This window comes from Ctenopharyngodon idella, chromosome 8 (assembly GCF_019924925.1).
Source record: "Ctenopharyngodon idella isolate HZGC_01 chromosome 8, HZGC01, whole genome shotgun sequence".
Lineage (NCBI taxonomy): Eukaryota > Metazoa > Chordata > Actinopteri > Cypriniformes > Xenocyprididae > Ctenopharyngodon > Ctenopharyngodon idella.
In genome coordinates, this window is record NC_067227.1 from 3,929,210 (window position 1) to 3,953,214 (window position 24,005).

The window sequence follows — 24,005 nt, forward strand, 5'->3', positions numbered from 1 at the left end:
CAGTACCGTTCAAAGTTGATGCTTTGGTCTGTTAGATCACTCTTCAGAGAGTCCAGCTCACTCTGCAAGAATGCAACATTCGTGTGAGACTCCAAAATCTCCTGTTTCAACTTCTGGTTTTGCTGAAAAAGGGAAACAAGACAAAAACACATTATATAATATTATACATAATATTTGTTGGTCTTATTATTCAAATAGGAGCCATACCAGCGTTAGTTCATTGTTCTGTCGTTTCAGTGCTGAGGTTTCTTCTTTGAGGCTGGTACTCCTGTTCTGGTTTTCCATCTAAACAAACCAGCAAAAAAATGTGTCTACAGATTGTTTCAAAGCAGCTCCACAGTAATTAATATGAAAAAAACAGTGTTAATGTTGCAAAACTATATAAGCCAGTTGTTAGCATAAGTCAGTCACCATCTGCAGAGTCTGTATCTTCTGCTGAAGTTCACATATCTGAGACTCGTACTGGTGTTTCATGCTGCTCAGAGTCGCCTCTGCTTTTTTAGACTCCTGGGTAAAGATTAACAGAATCCATATGCTGGGGTTAAAAATAATAAAATTTTATAACATTTATAAAACAAAATACATATATACACAGAGCAAAAATTGATAAAAAAAAAACAGTAAATTATAAAAAAAAATTTACCTAAAAGACATATAAAAAAAACCCCTAAAGACACATAAAAAGCTCCATAAAATAAAACATTAGATAAAGACAATTAAGGGAACAAAAGGCTTCAGAATGCATTAATAGGTACAAATGCGTGTCTCTTTTTACAGTAACTTGAACAGGTGCAGTTGAACAAACATTTTACATTACATAACGTGAGAAGTCGTGGAACACGGGTCTAAGATAAGGAACAGGGTAAGGAACAAGAACAAACACAGGACTATCGAAAATTGTCTGCACTAAAATGGGATGTCATGGATAAATTAAGCCTTGAATGTGATCCAAAACACTCACATGATTTGGCTGGATCCCAGATCACAGCAAACACCTGTGCCAATTCATTTAGGGTTGTGTATGTCAACTCCTAACTCACAATAAACAGCACTGTATCCATAGAAACAATACAAATACAAACACTGAAGTAATATATAATCAATTACAATTTTCATGCTTGATTACAGTGACGATGAAAAAGAAAACGCAGAATATTTCTGGACTAAAGATAAGGGTTGCCTGCAAAAAAACATTAAAATGTTTGGTAACATATCAGCACAATCAGTTCCTTTGAGATAAGCGATCTTTGCAAATCATATTTCATCATACAAATGTGCACATTTAAAAATGAAAAGGAACCATTATTTTGATCATTTTAAGAAGTTATATATTATATTATGTTATGTTATGTTATGTTATGTTATATTATTCATTATAAGGTTCAGCATATTGAATCTAACTGGATTACTCAATTAATTGTTAGAATAATATTAAGTAATTTTTATGTAAATGTCAGTTTATAGCCTCTTAACTGTCAGTGTTCCAGTAGCAGGACACTTGTCACACTTTTTTATTGCCTTTATTACATATTTTAGTAATCAAAATAAATTATAATTTGAAAAGTATCATCGGAAAGCTTAAACACTTTTAAAATTCATCCTGTGAAAACTGTTTTGGAATTGAACATTGCATAGCCATGAAAATGGTACTTTAAAACATTTTAAGGGGCTCAATATTTGTGATATCAACTTCACATTCAGAACAAAACTTGGTTAGACATATGGTTCGAATTTTAGAGTCCAAATTATTTTGTAAAATATATATTTTGTATGAAATAAAAAATGTTTAGTTCAGTACATCAGCTTTACAGTAAACTTAAACTTCTATAAATTTTTTTACACTTTAATTTCACTTTCAAGTGTCTTTTAAAACGTAGGTCTGTATTTCAAAGCCTTCATAAATACAAACATTTAAGTTCAGATCTATGTTTAAAAAGGGGGGTGAAAGTTAACATGGTTAATTTAAAGTGTTGTGTGTTGGATCACAAAAAAATAATAATATTAAGTTACCAATAATCAATGATGTTACACATAATATAATTAATCAATAATGTTAAACATCAAGTCATCAAGTGCTGTTACAGAATTTTATAAGGGAAAGTGTTTACAAATTGCTGACCTTAATGATGGGTCATGGGTGGGTAATTTAGGTGCTTTTCTGCCCTAACTGAAAGTGAAATGAGATTTCATCGTGGGTGGGGATACTGTGACATATAAATGGTCTTGTTCTCAAGTAAAAATAAATAAATAAATACATAAAATTCGAAACATCTTTAAAACGTCTCGGTTACGTATGTAACCATGAATTCCTGAAAAGGGAACGAGATGCTGCGTCGAAACGCTGTGGGAACGCCTCTGTGTGATTGCATCGTGAAGCACGTATGAAATCAGTCCAATGGCATGACGGAACGTCATAGGCGGGTGACGTCGTCGACCAGGAAACTATAAAGCATATCCAAACCAAACAGTGTATCTGCTTTTGATAGACTGCAGCAAGACGATTACAGGCATGCAGGGAGTATGGCAGGGCGATGCAGCGTCTTGTTCCCTTTTCAGGAACCATGGTTACACAAGTAAGCAAGACATTACCTTTAAGGGAACTTAGTCGAAACACTGTGGGAACGCTATACCCACGCTGCCGTAAAAAAAAGCAAGTGCCTGTCCGTGTGAAATTGAATGTGCACACTAAGACGAGAGCACCTGCGACCCCGGAGTGGAGCCCAAATCAAGGTCATAAAACCTAACAAAAGTGTGCGGTGAGGACCAGCCTGCTGCATCACAGACATCCTGGAGGGAAACTCCTGACAGTAAAGCTTTTGAAGCGGCCATACTCCTAGTGGAGTGGGCCCGGACAGCCATAGGTGAAAGCTGTCCAGCCGACTCATAAGCAAGTGAGATAGCCTCGACCACCCACTTGCTCATCCTCTGCTTAGATGCTGGGAGACCTTTCCTAGGTGACCCAAAACAAACATACAACTGTTCAGACTTTCTCCACAGATTTAGTTTCTCTTGGTCAGACATCAGAAAAGGAGGAGGACAGAAGGCTTGCAGTACAATAGGTCTTACAGTATTAGTAGGAACCTTGGTAATATAACCCGGTCTAGGGTAAAGAAAAGCCTTCACCATACCAGGCGCAAATTCCAAACACGAGGGAGACAACGAAAGAGCTTGAACATCTCCAATTCTCTTGAGAGACAAAATAGCAAGGAGAAAGATAATTTTTAGAGTGAGAAACTTCTTAGGAACCTCCTCAATGGACTCGAAGGGAGCCAAGGAAAGGCCTTCCAATACAATGGCCAAATCCCAAGTTGGCACTCTCGTGCGGACTGCAGGCCTAAGCCTCAAAGTGCCATGGAGGAAACGGGTTACTAGAGGGTGTCTCCCCAAAGACACACCACCCAAAGGAGTGTGGTAAACAGCTAAGGCCACCACATACACCTTTAAAGTGGAGGGGGATAGCCCTGCGGAGAACCGCTCCTGCAGGAATTCCAGCACTGCACCCACTGGGCAGTTAACTGGGTCCAGCAGACGATTCCCGCACCATATAGTGAATAATCTCCACTTCAAGGAGTAGAGTTTCCTCATGGAGGGAGCTCTGGAGTAAAGGATGGTCTCAACAACCTCGGTTGAGAGACCTGAACTTAAGAGCTGGGCCCCCTCAGAGGCCAAGCCCACAGTTTCCACAACTCTGGACGAAGGTGAAGTATCGACCCCCTTGCCTGAGAAAGAAGGTCCCTCCTGGGCAGAATCTCCAGAGGAGAACCATCGAGAACAGACAAGAGGTCCGAAAACCAAACTCGGGCTGGCCAGAACGGGGCTATAAGCAGAAGACAAACCCGGTCCTGGCGAACTCTCTCCAGAACTCCCGGGAGCAGAGCAACTGGGGGAAAAGCATGCACACTTAACCTAGGCCACGTCTGTACCATGGCGTCCAGCCCAAGAGGAGCTGGATGACTGAGGGAGAACCATAGTGGACAATGTGTCATCTCTAGATAAGCGAACCTCAGCCCCTCCCTTGACAGAATGTCTGCTCTCTTATTTAGATACCCTGGGATGTATATCGCCCACAGAGAGAGCAGCTTCCCTTGGGCCCACAGGAGAATCTGATCATGATTATGCCCTTCATCATGCGGAGTGGGTTTCCCCTCGGGGAAAACCCCTTGGTTTTGAGCCACCACTACAAAGCAGGTACGGCAGGTGTCTCTCTCAACCCGTAATATAGTATGGGCAGGGATGAACACACTTCCTGAATTGCTGTTCGCTCACCATAATATATATGTTTTTGCAAAACTCCTGTCTAACAGAATTCTTTGAATATACTGAGACAGACAAACCCCAAATAGACAAATTATTTCACATACAGTGCTTGCTGAAGGCACAGAAGCTGACACTGTTTGGTTTGGGTATGCTTTATAGTTTCTTGGTCGATGAAGTCACCCGCCTATGATGTTCCGTCACGCCATTGTACTGATTTCATATGTGCTTCATGACACAATCACGCAGAGGCGTTCCCCCAGCGTTTCGACGCAGCGCGAGTTCCCAAGAAAGGGAACGAAAAATTTACTTAAAAAAAGCAAGACAGTGTAAGATAATGTGAATTGTTTTGAAAGAATATTTCTTGAATTAAGGTGCTAATTTACTGAAAATATTATAAATAAATTCTGTCTTAAAATGTATATTAATACCAGATACATTTACTTGTTTTACTATAATATTTAAGCTTTATAATAAGTTACTATATAACTGTATAATACTGTATAAGCTTGTTTTCAGAAAATATATTTGTTTGAATATTTTTACTGGAAAACAAAACAAAAATACAGATTAATAAATATTTATATTTCCAGTAAAAATATTTATTAAATTAAAATTAAAGTAAAATTAAATTGACTTCCAGTTAGAGCAGTGGTTTCCAAACTGGGGGTATGTCAGATGACAGGTGTTTGAGAACCCTACAGAGCTGGAAAGAGCACATTGTGTGTTGTGCCTAAACCCAGAAATGGTCAACATCCAAGGCCCATTAATGTTCGTTTTTTTTTACCGATACCAGGAGAAGGAGTGAGCTCTGCGCTGGGCCAAACAACACAAACTGCAGTATTGCGGGAAGACTGCAAGATTTTAACCTGACCTAAGTGTGGCACTCTCCAAATAGCGAGCTACCTTTAAAACATCAAAACGATGCTCTACCAAAAATGGGTCTGCTCCTTTATCATGCCTGTCTGCGACTCACACACGGGAGGGAAAGCATCACGTTTGCGTCTGCATCTGAAGGCGAAGCCTTCTATGAACGTCGGATCAATACGATCGCCGCTGCAGGAGTGTAATCTGTCTGTATAATTTCTGAATGTTTCTGATTGACTGATTTGGTCTGATATAAAGGTATGTGCTTGTTTGACATTGTGTCCATTTTATACTTTGTTCTAACCCCACAGGCAGCATGTGGAGGTTAAACTCGACATTGCTGTCAGACAAATCTTTCTGCCAATTCGTATCTTCTTCTATTGACAATATTTTAAACTCATTAGATCAAATCTCTTCCTCTCTCCTTTGGGAGATGCTCAAAGCAGTTGCCCAGGGGGGACATTATATCATATTCTGCTTTTATTAATAGAGAGGGAGTAAGGAAAATATAATAGTTAATAGACGCAATATCTAAAATTGACCATCGATACTCTACTTTTCCTACACCTAAACTATACAAAGAAAGGGTTGCGCTTCAGACTCAATATAACTTAATTTCAACATCTTATGCAGGACTTATTCTTCATCACGCGGCTTTTTCTATGACCAGGGAGACAGGGCCAGTCGATTACTAGCACATCAACTTAAGTCCAGATCTGCAGCACAACATATCTCTCAAATTGAAGATAAATCTGGAGAACTACCTGCTGATCCAATTACTATTAATAACTTTTTCACAAAATTTTTATTCTAATCTATATAAATCAGAATCCCCTGAGGTTAAATCTTAGCTGATAGAGCTGATAAGCTGACAGAACAAAATAGGATTTAGATCAACCCCTCCAGAAATTTTAAAAGCTATTTCAGCACTGCAGTGGTAAAACTCCAGGGCCTGATTGGTTTCCAATTTAATTTTATAAGAAGCTTTCTGCCAAATTATCCCCTCTTCTTTTCAATATGTTTAAACACTTTCTATCTCAAGGCACCCCACCAAAATCACTTACTGAAGCTTTTTGATTACATTATTATTAAAACAGATAAGAATGCAATGTAGTATAGTTCATATCAACCAATTTCTTTGCTGAATGTGAAAAATTCTATCAAAAATATTGTCTATTTGATTAAAGCTCCTCTTAGTTAATATTTCTACTGATCAGACTGGGCACTTATTTTCTAATGTTTCTCGCCTGTTGAATGTCCTGTATACACCCTCATCTCAGGACACCCCTGAAGTTGCAGTATCATTAGATGCAGAAAAGGAGTTTGTTCGGGTGGAGTGGGATTACCTTTTCTTTGCTATGGATAGGTTTGGTTTTGGACCCAGATTTATAGACTGGATCCAGCTTTTGTATATTTTTCCAGTTGCTTCAGTGGTTACTAACAAATTGCGGTTTAAGAACTTTTTGCTTTCAAAGGGTACACGTCAAGGGTGCCGGTTAAGCCCCCTTCTGTTCACCATTGCAATAGAACCACTATCCATTATACTTTAAGCTAGGGTAGGCAATTTCAAAGAGGCTAGCAATAGCAAGCTAGCTTTGAAAGCATAATATCCCACCATCCAAAGCCACGCCTCCTCCAAAACACATGAATGCACACACACACACAGCAGAGTCTGTAAAGCGTCACGAGAGATGGCATTAAATTACCTTATGTCTCAAACAAAGCACATAACATTACAATAATAATGAACGTAAAGAACTTACAGAGCTCTAACTTATACCACCAAACTGCTGTCGATTAATTTCGACATTGATAGTGCTGCCACAGAAATGAATAAATCCGAGTCTGAAGATGTGAACAGCTGTGAGTAGAACGCCACGGGTTGCCATCTCTTAATTACAGTAGTTACGACATGGCGTGAACACAGCATAAGCTCATTGTTTTGGTTCAGGAAGAACTGTAAAAGGTGGCTGCTGTTTGTTTGTGGCGCTCAGTGACTGTTTCTCTACCACTCTGCATAGCCTCATGGAACATGCTGATGACGTGTGATGTCTGTGTGAGCAGGGTGAATTCGGACCTAGATTTAAGTCTACACCTTCAATTCTTGGTATAAATAGATGGGAGGTGGAACACAGGCTTTCATTATATGCTGATGACCTACCCCTATACATCTCAGATCCTTTATCATGACTCAACAGTGTTACATCACTTTTTTCAGGTTATAAGCTTAATATCTCTAAAAGTGAATGTAAACCTTTGAACGCACTCACTAGACATATACCTCCACTCTCTCCTTTCGCATGGCTAAATCTGGGTTTAAGTATTAAGGCATTAATATTTCATGTAACTTAAAAGGATTATATGAATAGAATTTCACTCCACTTTTAACTTAAATCCGACCTTCAAAAATGGAGGTCTCTTCATTTGACTCTAGTTGAAAGGGCGAATTGTATTAAAATGACAGTTCTTCCGAGATTTTTATACTTATTTCAGTGTCTCCCCATCTTTTTGTACAAGACCTTCTTTCATACAGTAGATACGTAAATTTCCTAGGATACGAAAGTTCCTAGGATTTGCAAAGAGTTTCTTCAGAAAAACAGGAATGATGGGGGTTTGGCTCTTCCTAATTTTTTGTTTTACTATTTGGCGGCTCATGTGCAAAAGCCTATTGTATACATTCACCAGGCACTGACTGGTGTATAACAACTTATGTACTGGCCTTAGTTGCATCTAGTTCACCCATTTAAAATGAGACAATACACATCTAATCCGGTTATTTTATTTACTCTCAAAATATTGACTCAGCTACTTCAGCGTCTGTGGTTAAGACCAAACACTTTTGTTCCAGAGCCCAATTTGTAACAATCACATATTTCTACCAGCCAAGATAGATTCTGCTTTTACACGATGACAAAATAAGTTGTCGATTTGTACATAGATGGCATATTTGCCAAATTCAATTATGTGTAATATGTAAAAAATTCAATACTAATCAGACAGACCTTTTTCGTTATTGATCACATTTGCTCTTGAAAATAAAAATTATGCAAAAAAAATAAACTGATTAAATTAAAAATGAAATAAAACTAAATTAATTAATTAAAACTAAATCCATAAAATGATGGGAACCTCTAAAACGGTCTATATATGAAGCACCTGACAGAACCTTTAAGGTTCTATATAGAGCCTTTTCCTTTAAGGAAATCTAATGAGGAACTGCTGAGGTTACATCAGCCAAGTCTTGTGTGTCTCCTCACCTGTAAACGTGTGTTTCTCTCTGCAGTGTGGATGCGGTGATCCATCTCTTCCTCCATCTCACTCAACTGTATAGCCGACTGATCCTGAGCTCTGAACAAACACCAACAAAACACACATTAGCATCACATATGAAATAATATGCAATACTCTTAATGGATTAGTTCACCCAAACTTTCTTTCTTCTGTGGAACACAACAGATGATTTTTTGAAGAATTTTGGCATCCAGAAGGTTTGGTTACCACTGACCTCCATTGTATGGATAAAAAATTGTTCCACAAAAGAAAAACAGTTACACAGCTTTGGATCGACTTGAGGGTGAGCAAATGATGACAGAATAGTAACTACATGTAACGTGTAACAAGGACACTTTGAAATAGTTACCGAAGTGTTACCAAATTTTCTTTTTTGGGTGAACTACTCATTTACGTTTTTAATCTTTTTAAGTTCTTAAAAACCATTTTAAGACAATTTCTGGGTGTCCCTTCTGCATTTACACAAGATAGTCACTCCCTCTGCACTGTGTACAAGGTCAAAGTGTAACATTCACAAACCTGTTACGTGTTTGCTGCATGTAATTCTACTACCTGCCTGCTCGACTCAGTGGACAACGATTATAAAAGAACGTTATATTCTCTAGTTCTTTAAAAAAAAAAAAAAAAAACAATCTATGTAATGTTCCTTTAAAGAACCAAGAAAACAACATACTGATCTTAAGAATAAGAGTGCGTTCACATTTGGCAGGTTTGGTTAGATTAAAAGAAACTGGTGCGATTGCTCTGTTAGTGCGGTTCATTTGAATTAGTGTGAACGCTGCCATCTGAACCCTGGTGCGCACCAAACAAGAGAGCCGAGATGAGGGTCTCGGTCCACTTCCAAACAAACTCTGGTGTGGCTCGACTGAAATATAAATGCAACACGGATCAAAGACATCTAAACAAACCAAAAACAGGATGTGATGTCAAACTAAAAAGGACAGAACGCTCAAGCATACCTATTTTTCTCATCATAGGAGCTAGCTATGTTGCCTATTACAGTTTAGTACAGGTATTGGAAACGGCGTCTTCTTGCAGCAGATCTTCGTTTGTGTGCGACAGGAATTTTTGGCACTGTTTTGACTCCTTTACCGATTTCTAAGCTCTTTAAGCTCTTCATCATATGTACGCACATAAACCAAACACATTTAGCCCAGAAAACAGCATTGTTTCGTATGTTTGGTAAGTTCTGTTGCAAAATATACTCTTTTTTGTGTGTTTGTGTGTCTTTAGGGTTGGTCATAAAAATGACAGTGTGAACACTAAGCGAACCAGGACTAAATGTATCATTTTCTTTTTTTCTCCAAAAAAACCAAGAGAAGTGATCAAGTGTGAACACACCATATAAAGTAGCATCACACCATTTAGCAACTCAAGAACCCTAAACAGCCACTAGTTCTTGATATGAAGATAATTTCTGAAGATTTCAACTGCGCCCCGTTTCTATGAAAAATAAGATGAAGAAAATTGGCCACAGGAGTATGTGCACGAGCGTGTGTACCTCTTTACAGCAAGTGCCAGATGTTCCATTTCAGTGTTCAGTATTCGGATCTCTTTGATAAAACTGAGAAGAACTCTTTCATACTGAGGGACCATTCTGGGCTCCGTCAAACTGATGTTCTGGTACAGAGTTGATACCTGGTCAAACCTACACACATAAAAGCAACAACAAGCCATTAAAACTTACACAAACTTGGATTATAAGAGAAAGATTAACCTGGAGTAATTGTTCACAGAATTTATGCAAAACTCCTTGTTGGGGATCAACAAGAGCAGCATTAAAACTCTTGTGACATAATAAAAGATCTCTGCATGCACATTTATGGAAAACATTTATGCATCTTGAGGTTAGGCTAAACAGGGATCAACTTAAGGACAATCATGTGGTTTTCAGACAATATTCAATCCAATGGAGTCTAATAAATTGGTGCCAGGTTGTTAATAACTGCATGTTTTTGAGCCTCATGACTTTGCTGTTCTCTTTTATGAAGTAACACGCGTGGCATCAGATGCTATGGCTGATGAGTGAAATAATAGAGGTATTGATAGTCCACAACTAATCAATGTCCTGTCGACATTAGCATGGCATGACGGCGATGTGTCTTATGTCAAGCCTCTGGCTAGAGTCAACTCCACCGTCCTGTCATAAGAAACATCAAATTTTATTTTAATGAGGACCGACACCAACCAAACAAAAGCTAAAAGTCTCATGACTTGAACAATTAAAGTTGAACAATTAATAGACTTGGGATTATTTCATGATTTAGAACATCAGCTTTCACCACAAATATAAAACAAATAAAATCTCCCCCAAAAAATTAGAATAAAACATTGATGTTTTCAACATTTTATCAGCCGCATTTAGAGGAATAATTTCACATATTTCTACATATATATGGATATCTGTACATTGTGGTAAATAGGTGGCAGTGTACCTGTTTGGATATTTGCAAAGGCTGATAACCAAAACTAGGTCAGATATATATAGTTACTGTAATATGATACAGTATAATTGTCCTTTCAATTTGATGTGATACTTTACAATAAAGATATGTTCAATTTGTTTTGTTGAAGTCTACCAAAGAGTATTTGGCAAAAACATATAGCTGCATCGTTGATCACATATTTTTAAAAATATATAGCATATGGTTCCATGAAGAACCTTTAACATCCAAACTCTTAAATATAAAGGTTCTTTATTGGCATTGATGTTTTTTTTTTAATCCTCTTTTCCTTTTATGTCCCTCATATTCATTTTAATATAGAATCTTATTGCATTTTAACTCATTTATTGTTGTTTTACTTTAATTTTTATATTTCTTATAAAACATTTTATGATTGCTATTTTAAATATATATATATATATTTCTGTAAAGCACTTTTTTAAAGAATCACCACTGTGTATGAAATGTGCTATATAAATAAACGGGTCCTAATGGGATAATAATCAGGAATATTATGAAAAGGCATATAATCATAAGAAAAACATTTAGTTTTGGTAACTTGGTTTTGTGTTATGTTGTAGTCCTATTAAATAATTCCCATTAGGAACTTTAAGGATACATAAATGATACACTTTTAGAATTTTTTATAAGAGTACTGTTAAATTTTCTTAACGCATTTTTCAGGGTTCTGATAACTGAGGTAATTTGACAGCTTTATGGCACAGACAGCCAGGTGTTTTACCTGGGGATGAATTTGAGCTGATCCCCCAGACGGGATTTAAATTCCTCCAAGGCAGCAGAGAAACTTTCCCCGGCGTGTTCGCTGCTCATATCCTCGTCTTTCAACAAGTGTGACTCTTGAAACCCGTCCATAAATTCCTCTAGATTGATCGTGCCGTCTTTGTCGGTGTCAAGTCTGGAAAAAATCGCATCTATCTCGGTGGGTCGGACCTGCAGCTCGGAACATATTCTCACAAACTCCCATTTCTCAATGCGTCCTGAATGGTCCACATCACAGGCGTGGAAGAGCTCGCGGAGTCTCTCCTTTTGCGCGTCAGACCCCATGACTGCTCTAGAGAGTTATTATTTAGCAAACATTATGAGAGTGACTTTTCAAAGTAAGCTGACCTTGTGGTATCGTGCTTGTACACTGACAACTCCATGAGTTCAGTGAGTGGTGTAAACGCCCCTTACACAAACTGTGCTAAGTAAACAAGCTCGCTCAACTTTGAGGCGTTTAGTTTGTCGCGGCGCGTCATGATACTTTACATAATACCTAACAAATACCAACTAAAACATTGTTTACATTACAAGAAACTCGCGTTTAGCATTTTACTTCTGAATGTCACACTAATAAGGGCCCGATGTAACAACAGAATGTTATACAGTAGGCCTACCTGCCCCATTTAGACACCTTCCACGAAAAGGGTAGAAAACAAAAACGATCCTGAAAACTTGAAGAATTAAGTCCTTTTAAAATTACACAGATTAAATAAAAATATTTATTAGATTTTTTTTACAGTATCTGGATATCAGGGGTGAATTATTGAGTTTACAGTCAATACAGTGTACAAATTTAGAAGATAGAATGAGATCATTGGTCCCCAACCAAATGAGTTCACAGTGTATCAGATTCAGACCTGCGTGAACTGTTGAATCATATCTGTCTAAAAAAGTAAAATTATCCACCAATGGGGTAAGAAAAATAATCTTAATGCAAAGATTATTTTTCTTACCCCATTGGCAGATTTTACTTGTTTTAAGCAAAATTCAATTAATTTTAATTCCCCACCAAGGAAACAAGACTAAATATCTTATGTAATTTTTCTTGTATAGAACATGCATCTTGATTTAAGAATTTTTAGATATTTTGACTGGAAACAAAACAAAAATACCAAGTAAGCAAAGCATTTTTTGCAGTGTATACCATGATAGTACCGGGTTGGACCCCCTTTTGCTTTCAGAACTGCCTTAAAAGTTTAGTTCACCCAAAAATGAAAATAATGTCATTTATTACTCACCCTCATGCCGTTCCACACCCATAAGACCTTTGTTAATCTTCGGAACACAAATTAAGATATTTTTGTTGAAATCCGATGGCTCCGTGAGGCCTCCATAGCCAGCAATGACATTTCCTCTCCCAAGATCCATAAATGTACTAAAACATATTTAAATCAGTTCATGTGAGTACAGTGGTTCAATAATAATATTATAAACGCTTTATAATGCTTCATGAAGCAGTGTTTTAAAATCGGCCATCACTATATAAGTTGTTATTTTGTTTTTTTGGCACACCAAAAATATTCTCGTCACTTTATAATACTAATATTGAACCACTGTACTCACATGAACTGATTTAAATATGTTTTTAGTACATTAATGGATTTTGAGAGAGGAAATGGTATTGCTGGCTATGCAGGCCTCACTGAGCCATCGGATTTCAACAAAATTATCTTAATTTGTGTTCCGAAGATGAACGAAGGTCTTACGTGGAACGGCATGAGGGTGAGTAATAAATGACATTATTTTCATTTTTGGGTGAACTAACCCTTTAATTCTTCATGACACAGATTCAACAATGTGCTGGAAACATTCCTCAGAGATTTTGGTCCATATTGACATGATATCATCACACAGTTGCTGCAGATTTGTCAGCTGCACATACATGATGCAAATCTTCTGTTCCACCTCATCCCAAAGGTGCTCTATTGGATTGAGATCTGGTGACTGTGGAGGCCATTTGAGTATAGTCAACTCAATGTCATGTTCAAGAAACCAGTTTGAGATGATCTGAGCTTTGTGACATGGCACATTATCTTGCTGGAAGTATCCATCAGAAGATGGGCACACTGTGGTCATAAAAGGGATGGACATGATCAGCAACAATACTCAGGTAGGCTGTTGCGTTTAAACGATGCTCAATTGGTACTAAGAGGCCCAAAGTGTGCCAAGAAAAAAAAAACCTCCATTACACCACCAGCAGCCTGAACCATTGATACAAGGCAGGATGGATCCATGCTTTCATAATGTTTATGCCAAATTCTGACCCTACCATCTGAATGTCGCAGCAGAAATTGAGACTCATCCAGGCAATGTTTTTCCAGTCTTCCATTGTCCAATTCTGGTGAGACTGTGTGAATTGTAGCCTCAGTTTCCAGTTTTCATCTGACAGGAGTGTCACCGGTGTGTCTTCTCCTTCTGTAAGTAGCTCATCTGCTTCAAGGTTGGACGTGTTGTGTGTTCAGAGATGCTCTTCTGCACCTCGGTTGCAACGAGTGCTTATTTGAGTTACTGTTGTCCTTCTATTAGCTCAAACCAGTCTGGCCATTCTCCTCTGACCTCTGGATCAACAAGGCATTTTCACCCACAGAACTGCTGCTCACTGTATATTTTCTCTTTTTCGGACCATTCTCTGTAAACCCTAGAGATGGTTATGTGTGAAAATCTCAGTAGATCAGCAGTTTCTGAAATACCTGTCTGGCACCAACAACCGTGCCATGTTCAAAATCACCTTTCTTCCCCATTCTGATGCTCAGTTTGAACTTCAGCAGATCTTTAGACCATAAATGCATTGAATTGATTGGCTAATTAGATAGATCAGTTGAACAGGTGTACCTAATAAAGTGGCTGGTAAGTATATATATATATATATATATATATATATATATATATTTAAAATCTGTTAAGACGCTTTCAGAAATGTGAGCTCCAGGCCGTCAGCGACCGTTCAGAGCTCGTGTACCTGCAGAGAACAGCTTCATCTCAGCCACTCCTTTGGGAATTTGCAGCTGGCTGTTATGTAGATAGTGTTTAAACATAAGGTAGGCTACAATTTGTTTTGGGTATTTCAAACAGGCAATCTTTGGTCTTATTAATCTATTACTTGTTCCAGAGCTAATTTGGCTTAAGGGCTATATTAAGTTTCATAACTTTATATTTAACGTTACATTGAAATTAAATCCTGTACTAACTAAAATGCTGCTTTTGTATGTTTGACTGAACTGTTTGCTTGTGTTTATTATCTTTATTCACGGGAATGTTTTAAATGTTAAAAGGACAAAGATATCGCTTTCCTCAGCAGACATCCAAACTGATTTTGTGATTACAGTATGAATATAAGATTGACCTGAAGAATATCAGCTAGATGCAGGTAATGCACTCGCTCAGGCGATCTCTCTCTCTCTCTCTCTCTCTCTCTCTCTCTCTCATAATACTATTACAGTGAGTTTCAATGAAGCGACTAAACGTTCCTTCATTACTAGTTCTAAAGTGATGTTTTAGAATTAGTAACAGAGGACGGGGCTCAACTGTTAAACTGTCAAATCTGTGGCAGAAGGAAGTAGTTCCACACAAAAGAGGGTTTTTAAAGACACTCCGTTGTTGTTCTTATTTATTTACACACTCGTGCCATCGAACTGTTGTTTAAACGCAATATCACACTCGTAGCCATGCGATATGGCTGTATATCAGTGATTACCTATGGCCGAATCACAGCCGTGCTGATATACGGCTACGAGTGTGATATTGCTCATATATCTTTTTATTGATGCTTTTGTCTCAGAATAAGGATTTGAAGATGATAGAAACATCATATGCAGCTGTGTAAATGAAGAAGCGCTCAAAGAGATTCTTAAATTCATCTCTCTTTTCAACAACAACATGCACCATCTTCACAGTGTTCACAGAACTACACCAATCAGCTCTTTATGCAAGGTAAAACCTTAGTAATACCGTGAAAACTGTTTGTACCATGCAGTTTAATGCCTGAAACACTAGATGGAGGCAAAATATTTAAGACAAACAATCCCCACCCTTTTTTCTGTCTGCCAAACTTAGCTATGTTTGAGAATTAATTAAGCACATGTATGTGGGTATCCAGTCATATCATTTTATTAAATAGTAACAATATGAGTTTACGATTGACGGCATGAAATAAGTAAAATATTGTGCTCTGTTTACAGATTATTGAAACAAAGAGCCCTTGAGCAACCTCCCCTAAATGACTCTCAACACACACACACACACACACACACACACACACACACACACACACACACAACATCTCTGAATGGCATCTGCAAACACCTCAACTGTCCATTAGATTTAGATTTAATAATAATGATTTAATCTGTGCAATTGCTGTTGTACTTTTGTGCATTTTTGCACTGAAACCCTACAAAACTGACTGGTCATGAACAAACATACAGGAATTTTAGCTGTAAGAAAAAAAACTTGTGCTTTTCATGAATGCGTTGACATCTCACTGCTGTAGCATAAAGTGGACAGCTCAGATCAATGTTTTGATGTAGGAAAATGAAAAAATGAAGAGTCAGCTGTCTTATTTCATGCATCATTCCTGCAGAAATGCATACTGAATGAAATATCATTAAAGGGTGTCATTGTGCCGTTGGTCATTTGAAATATGCTGGTTCTGTCCACCTTCGCACATTTTAATGCATATATTATGATGTTAAGATTAACAGCTTATAGTAATAAAACAACCTAACATTTTTACCGTTATCTAAGAGCATTCTAAAATGCATCACTGATTCTGAAACCAGGGCATCATACTCGTTTTAGTATTACATCAGAGGTTGGTGAATCTCACAAAAACTGTCAAAAACATGTCCACAATATATTACAAAATCCCAAATCAAAAGAAACAACAAATTAATAGTCTGCAGTAATGCAAACATTTTTAATTCTCATTACTTTATTGTAAATAAAACAAATATATTATTGAAATTATAAATAAATTAGTAAAATATTAATAATGATGGTATTTGCTTAATTTGTGCTCATTTTAATTGCAAAAAATGATTGTGCCCAGACGGGATAATTGTCATTTAAATAATTTCACAAAATAAAAGATAATTAATATATAGATGTGTGTATATATATATATATATATATATATATATATATATATATATATACACGCTACTCTTTAAAAGGTAAATTTTTTCCTTTTTTATTTATTTATTTTTTGCATTAAATTAATCAAAAGTGACTATAAAAACAACATTTCTTTCAAATAAATGCTATTTCTGTTTATCAGAGAATCCTGAAACAAATATGTATCCTCAAAAATATTAAGCAGCACAACTGTTTTCAACATTGATAATAATAATAAGTGTTTCTTGAGCAGCAAATCAGCATATTAGAATGATTTCTGAAGGATCATGTGACACTGAAGACTGGAGTAATGATGCTGAAAATTCAACTTTGATCACTTGAATAAATTACATTTTGAATATATTATAATAGAAAAGTTTTTTATTGTAATAATATTTCACAATATTTTACTGTATTTTTGATCAATTAAATGCAGTCTTGGTGAGAATTCTTTTAAAAACATTTTAAAAGTTTTTTTTACCAACCCCCAACTTTTGAGCTAATGCACTTTATTTTGTCTTCTTTCATTATAGGTTGGAATATAGAATAGAATAGAATAGAATAGAATATACTTTATTGTCCCATTTCTGTGAAATCTGTCTTTGGCAACATATAACATAATACATACCATAATATTCAATAAACAAAAATAATGCAACAATCCAAACATTTTTAAAACCTACTATATACCAATATAAAATCTCAGTTTTGGAATTCTCTATTCAATAATTTAACCACAATTGGCACAAAATATTTTGTAGGATTTGATTTACACATCTGCAATATGTTTATATATGGAATATGTTTGTATGTTTATATCCCATACTCATGTTAAACAGCAAGTGTAGTGTGGCAGCAAAGACAGAGCAAAGAAAAAAAAAAGATTTGTGCAAACTACAGGTAAGGTGTCTCTAAACCCAGTAGAAAGAGAGTGAATCAGAGAGACAGGAGGAAAAGGAGAGACATATAAAAGCAGAATGGCAGAAAAAAGGGGGTGGACCTGGTGGAGAGACATGTATGATATATCTAGGATGAAAGATACAGAGGGGGAGGGAAAACAGAGAGCGAGAGAGTAAGATTGAAAGTGAGAGAGACCATGCTGTTAGGTATAGACAACAAGCCTCAGTGTCTTTCTTGCCATGCTTGGACTGTCAGCGTTCTGGACTGAGCCACTCTTCATACCATATGGGAAAAACATTTGAGAGAGTGCGTGTGTTTGTGTGTGCAGCCTGAATGAGTGAGTCAAGCCCAATGCACATCACATCTCTGCAACTGTCCGAACTGTCCTTACTCCTTGTGTGGATGTGTGTGTGTGAGTGTGGACCCACATTTTTCCATCAGTGTGTCTGTATGCGTGTCAGACGCTGGCTTGCTCTGCGCAGAGTCTCTCCGAGCTCCAGTCTAGCGCTCTTTCTGCCTCAGTCTGAGGACCGACACATCCTCTGCCCTCTCGCTGCTGCTTTGCCCTGGATCACCTTTGGCCTCCATGAGTGCAACTGAGGAAATCCAGCCTCTCCCTGGAAGGTAAGCCAAACCTGGAGTGTCAGAAGAGCGGGCATGTGGGAATGTTTTATCTTATGCTTGTATTATTGAAATCAGAGGCTATTTAACTTAAAGATCCACTGGGACAAATTTCGGGATGCATTGGAGGGCTGGACACTTCCACAACCTTCCAGAGTTTCCCTGATGCAATTTGACTGCTTTATTTGTTTTATATGCAAAACAAAAATAACCCAAAATGTAAGAGCTTGAATTATTGCACTGAATATTGAATACATTTAATCAGAAATAGAGTAAAAACTGTAATATTATTACAATATAAAATAGCCATTTTTTTTTATTTTAGTATTTTAAAATGTAATTTATTCCAGTGATGGCAAAGTTGAATTTTCATAAGCCATTACTCCAGGCTTCAGTGTTATTGTATGGTACAGAGAAAGCAATATAAATATATACAGAGTGTGAGCAAGTGATTTATAATATATATGAATAATTCTAAATTAATTGCTGCTGTGTAAAGCCTAATCATTTTGGCTTTGTTCTGAGCTTTAAAAATGCACTTAAAATAATGATTTTACTATGGAAAGTTGTTGATAAAAAGGCATCGCAAAGCATCTAGGTTGTGCTTAATTCCATAGAAAAATTTTGCAGCTTGTCTTTTTTTTTTTGTGCAATGACTTCCACATGACATGCTCCTTCAGACGAATGGACATTTTGGCATCTAGCCTGGATGTTGTGACAAACAATGATACCAAACTGCTTCCTGACTGCTGATGTGCGTCACCATCTCCTATACCAATATACTTTGAGGGATTTATATTTAGCCAACAGTTGTTCAGAGTACAAAACCCTACTTATATCCTGATCTAAATGTTATTGAGTGTGAAGATGGCGGTTATAGGCAAAGCAAATCTCTCTTGTCAAAAGTCAGAAGAAAGTAATTGGCTGGATTAGCTCTTCTGGAATCTAATGTCTTCCATTCATTAGGCAACGTTGCAAGACTTGTTTTGAAATATAAGCAACATGCGAGTGTTCATAGTTGTATACAAGTAATATAGGCTTTTAAATAATCTAATTTTACTGAAATACAAATCCTACATTTTAAATGTTGTTGTCAGTTATAGATTTTTTTTAAAGCACTTAAACCCCAAATTAATTACTGTAATATATATATTTTTTTTACAAAATATTTTTAACAATTATTTTAAAAATGTATAAATATGCAGCTTGAAAAAGCAAAAGCAATTATATTCACATAAATAGTATGTAGTATGCTGTTCCCTATCTGTCTTCAAACTGATGACACTAGGGGTCGCACTTAGGAGCCCCAAACACCTCTGATACTTCAGAAAAGGCCAATGAAAATTGGTGGGTGGAATTTGCATGCGCCACTCCCGTGGACATATGGGTATAAAGGAGGCAGCACGCAACCATTCTTTCAGATTTGTTCTTTGGAGCCGAGTGGATGTCAACAGACAGTAATCATTCCATTCACCTCTACAGTTGCTGGGAAATCTACAGCACATTGCAGCGGTCTCTCCACCCCACGTACAGATAAGTGTAGTAAAGAGCAAAACGTTAGCGGAGAGCGTCTTTTTTAAATATGCTTTTCCGCTTATGTGTTTCTGGTTGTGGGAGATGCTTATCTGCCTCGGACAGCCATGAACTTTGTCTCACATGTCTGGGTCGTAAGCAAGCTAAGACAGCTTTCGTAGCAACTAAATCATGACACGGGCTCTCAGCCAGGTGATGTCCACCATGGTGGTCCAGGAAACCTTGACACTGACAAAGTTTGCTTTCTTGATGCTCCGATCTCGCAGGGTGGCCTCTTCGGTGACACTGTGGAGGACTTTGCCCAGCAGTTCTTGGCAGTCAAGAAGCAGACGGAGGTCATCAAGCACATCTTAAATTTCACACATCTAAAATTTTCATCTTACCCACATTTTGGAAAAAGAGCAATTTCCTCCTTCCTTGGGTTATAAAGTTCACGGTTTGAACTTGCTGCACACAAGTATCTTGCCTCCGCAACTCACACAAATTCCCACTCTGGCAGGTATGACATGTCACGAGGATGCACAGCTTCCTCACCTGTTTTAGGTCAAGTTGCAGTGGATGCAGTAGAGCTTGTCCCTCCAGCCAAGATGAAGAAGGGTTTCTATAGCCCTTACCTCATCGTACCGAAAAAAGTAAGTGGGTCAAGACCTAGACCTGCGTGTTCTAAATGGTGCCCTGCACAGGCTCCCGTACCTGGACATATCAGTACAAAATCCTCCCTTTCAGGCTGTCCCTGTCACCTCGCATATTCACGAAAGTTGCAGAGGCTGCCATTGCCCCATTGAGGGAAGTGGGCATCCGCATTCTCAATTATCTCAACGACTGGCGGATTCTAGCTCACTCTTGAGATTTATTGTGTTCACACAGGGACCTGGAGCTCAGACACCTCAGCTGATTGGGGTTTCATTTTAACTTGGAAAAGAGCCAGCTCTTTCCAATGCAGAGCATTTCTTTTCTCGGAATGGACTCAGTAAACATGACAGTGTATCTCATGAACAAAAGCGCCCAGTCAGTGCTGAATTGCCTGAGGGCGTTCAGGGGGAAAACAGAGGTTCCACTGAAGAGGGTCCTGGGGCAGATGACATCCTCTGTGGCCATAACACCACTCAGACTGATGCATGTGAGAACACTTCAGCACTGGCTTCATACTCAAGTCCCGAGATTGGCATGGTGCTGTGGCACATATTGCATGGTCATCATGCAGATCTGTCACCATACATTCAGCCTTTGGTCAGACCTTGCATTTCTATGGGCAGGGGTTTCCTTAGAACAAGTGTCCAGGCACGTTGTTGTCACAACAGATGCCTCCAAGTCGGGCTGGGATGCGGTATGCAACGGGTGTGCTTCAGGCTTCTGGACGAACCCCCGACTACACTGGCACATCAAATGCCTTGAGTTGCTGGCAATACTGCTTGCCCTGCAGAGGTTTTGGCCATTGATTTAGGGCAAGAATATGTGACTGTAGCATATATATACCATCAAGGCAGTTTACGCTCATGCAATTCACCCACCATCTCCTCCACTAGAGTCAGCAATGACTTAAGTCACTGCGAGCCACTGATATTCCAGGCGAAATCAACCGCACAGCGGACGCTCTGTCACGACAGGTGTCACTCTGAGGAGAGTGGAGACTCCACCCCCAGGTGGTCCAGCTGATCTGGAGTCGATCTGGCAAGGCACAGGTTGACCTGTTCGCTTCCCTAGAATCCTCCAACTGTTCGTTGTGGTATGCCCTGACTGAGGTCACCCTTGGCATAGACGCACTGGCACACAGCTGGCCCCGGGGTCCTCGCAAGTATGCGTTTCCCCTGTGAGCCTACTTGCACAGACATTGTGCAAGGTCAGGGAGGATGAAGAGCAGGTCCTGTTGATTATACCGTATCTGCTGGACTTGGTTCTCAGAGCTCATGCTCCTTATGACAGCCTCTCCCTGTCTAATTCCCCTGACGAAGGACCTCCTTTCTCAGGGACAAGGCACAATCTGGCACCCTTGCCCAGACCTCTGGAACCTCCATGTCTGGCCCCTGGACGGGATGCGGACTTAAGTGGCTATCACCAATGGAGAGCCCCCTCTACGAGGTGGGCCTATACCTTGAAGTGGGGTTCTGTTCACTAACTGGTGTGCTTCCTGAGTGGAAGACCCATAGAGATGTGCAGTTGGGTCAGTACTTTTCTTCCTGCATGAGAGGCTGGAGGGTCAGCTGTCCCCTTCCTTAAAAAAATAAATAAAACAATAACAGAAAAGGTCAAAAGGTAATCCAGCTGAAGAGACCTATTTCCATTGTAAGTACTCTCCTTTCGATCCCAGAGTGGTACGAAAGACCAAGGCTTACATGTGGCGGTGGGTAGGTTACAATGTCGCAAATGAACTTGTTCTCCGGCACACAGTCGGCACTCAGTTCAGCAGTTGTGGCGTTTTCCATAGGGACCCCTAGTGTCAGCATTCGACACCACGTCAAAAGTGAATGACAGATAGGGAACATTATTGTAACCTCCGTTCCCTGGAGGAAACGAGACATGGTGTCCCTCCTGCCACAGTGCTGAACTACCTGCTGGAAGGCCGGGACACACTCTCAGCACAAACCTGAATGTGTGGATGCACGCCAGCTCCTTTTATACCCGTATGTCTGGGGGAGTGCTGCATTCAAACTCCACTCACCAATTCTCATTTGCCTTTTCTGAAGTATCAGAGGTGTTTGGGGCTCCCAAGTGCAACCCCTACTGTCAGCATTTGGAGGTTACAATAGTAACTGAGAAGTTTTCCTGCTTAATAATTTTTGTGGAAACCATAATACATTTTTTTTTCAGGATTCTTTGATGAACAGAAACTTCAAAAAAACATTTTTGAAACAGAAATCTTATGTAATGTTATAATGTATAATTTTTAATATTATAATATACTTACCCCAAATTAATAATATAAATTAAATGTATACTTTTGTAATATAATGCATTTCCACACAACCAGGGCTGCTGTTGTTTCTGCTGTTTCAGATGATGTCACCACAGAATGACGCCATGAGCTTATTACAAGGACAGGCCCCCTAGAATAACCCGGGTTTGAGTGCCCTGCTCAAGGGCACAGTGGTGTTGACTTATGGGTCACTTCTTGGGGGCATTGATCAAACCTTCCAGTTTCCAGCCCTGAGTGTTAACCACTGCAACACACCACCCCCATTAAATGCCCCCATTAGATACCCCAATTGTACGGAGATCATAGTTAATTTAGCCTTGACCACTGTTCACAGTTGATAAAAACTGGATGTAGATTTTCACCACACATATTGCTTTAAATTTGGGATGAAAACCACTTTGTCTTATCTATACACAAAATCTTTTCCTAAGTAGGTCATTATTTGGCAAACACCAGATGTTTTCATATGATTTTGAGTAATGTCCATTGTGTGATCCTCTCTGACTACTGATGCGTCTTTATTCTGTTCTCTGCTATTGAACTCTGTACACTTCAAAAAGTGAGTCATGCAATGGAAAAACGACCCCCCCCCCCCCCCCAAAAAAAAAAACAAACAAAACAAAAAACACAATTATTCAAGTAAAGAACTTTAATTTTTAAATGTGTAGCTTCTTCAAAGTGATTGTCAGTCTCTCTGTAGTTTCTCCCAGAAGACTTACTTTAGTTTGTGTCAAAAAGTCTTAAGGACAACCTTAGGCAGTGTCTATAGGCGATATAGCTTCCACTTCAGTTTGAACCAATGAACACTTTCTGTGAACTGAAATTTACGTTATTTATGGAAAATTACTGACTGAACTCCAATGCAAACCAAAATGCACTTTTTAAGTATATTTTCTGCACTGAAACCAAAATATCCAGCTAAATTTCGATTAGGATTTTAAATAATAAGAAAAAACAACATTTAGTTAGAGATCATATAAAAAAGACTGAGGGCATGGTAGAAAAAAAAAGCTGATCTTCAACCAGCCGAGTGACAGTTTCGGTTCAGTGGTATGTGGAGACAAGGAGAACTCACTGTCCACTAACAAACACATGCTGGGGTACCTCTGGGTATTTATGGATGAAATATGAGCTGTTCTTACAGGCAGTGTGTGGGAGCAATATATGTTGTAATTGCCTTTCAGTTAAAGTAAGTGCTGCTGATTATGTACAGTATAGGCTACATTGATGTTACTGATTTAAAAGAAGTGTGGGCTTTTGGGTACAACTTACTAAGAGCTTGGCTA

The 24,005-nt window shown here is 38.4% G+C and overlaps 2 protein-coding genes across 2 annotated transcripts in view; one reads left to right on the top strand and one right to left on the bottom strand.

Annotated features, from left to right (window-relative positions):
* rasef (RAS and EF-hand domain containing) overlaps nt 1–12,123 on the bottom strand; it is a 26,329-nt gene extending 14,206 nt beyond the window's left edge. The window contains exons 1-6 of the mRNA XM_051903979.1: nt 11,599–12,123; nt 9,914–10,060; nt 8,379–8,469; nt 412–507; nt 208–285; nt 7–122 (exon numbers count right to left, since the gene is read on the bottom strand). Coding sequence (XP_051759939.1) covers nt 7–122; nt 208–285; nt 412–507; nt 8,379–8,469; nt 9,914–10,060; nt 11,599–11,921 — 851 coding nt within the window. The 5' untranslated portion in view covers nt 11,922–12,123. The remainder of the gene's footprint in view (nt 1–6; nt 123–207; nt 286–411; nt 508–8,378; nt 8,470–9,913; nt 10,061–11,598) is intronic.
* Nucleotides 12,124–18,145: 6,022 nt separating this feature from the next.
* Nucleotides 18,146–24,005, top strand: part of opn7d (opsin 7, group member d) — a 73,698-nt gene continuing 67,838 nt past the window's right edge. The window contains exon 1 of the mRNA XM_051904002.1: nt 18,146–18,275. The gene's annotated coding sequence lies outside the window, so the exon portion shown is untranslated. The remainder of the gene's footprint in view (nt 18,276–24,005) is intronic.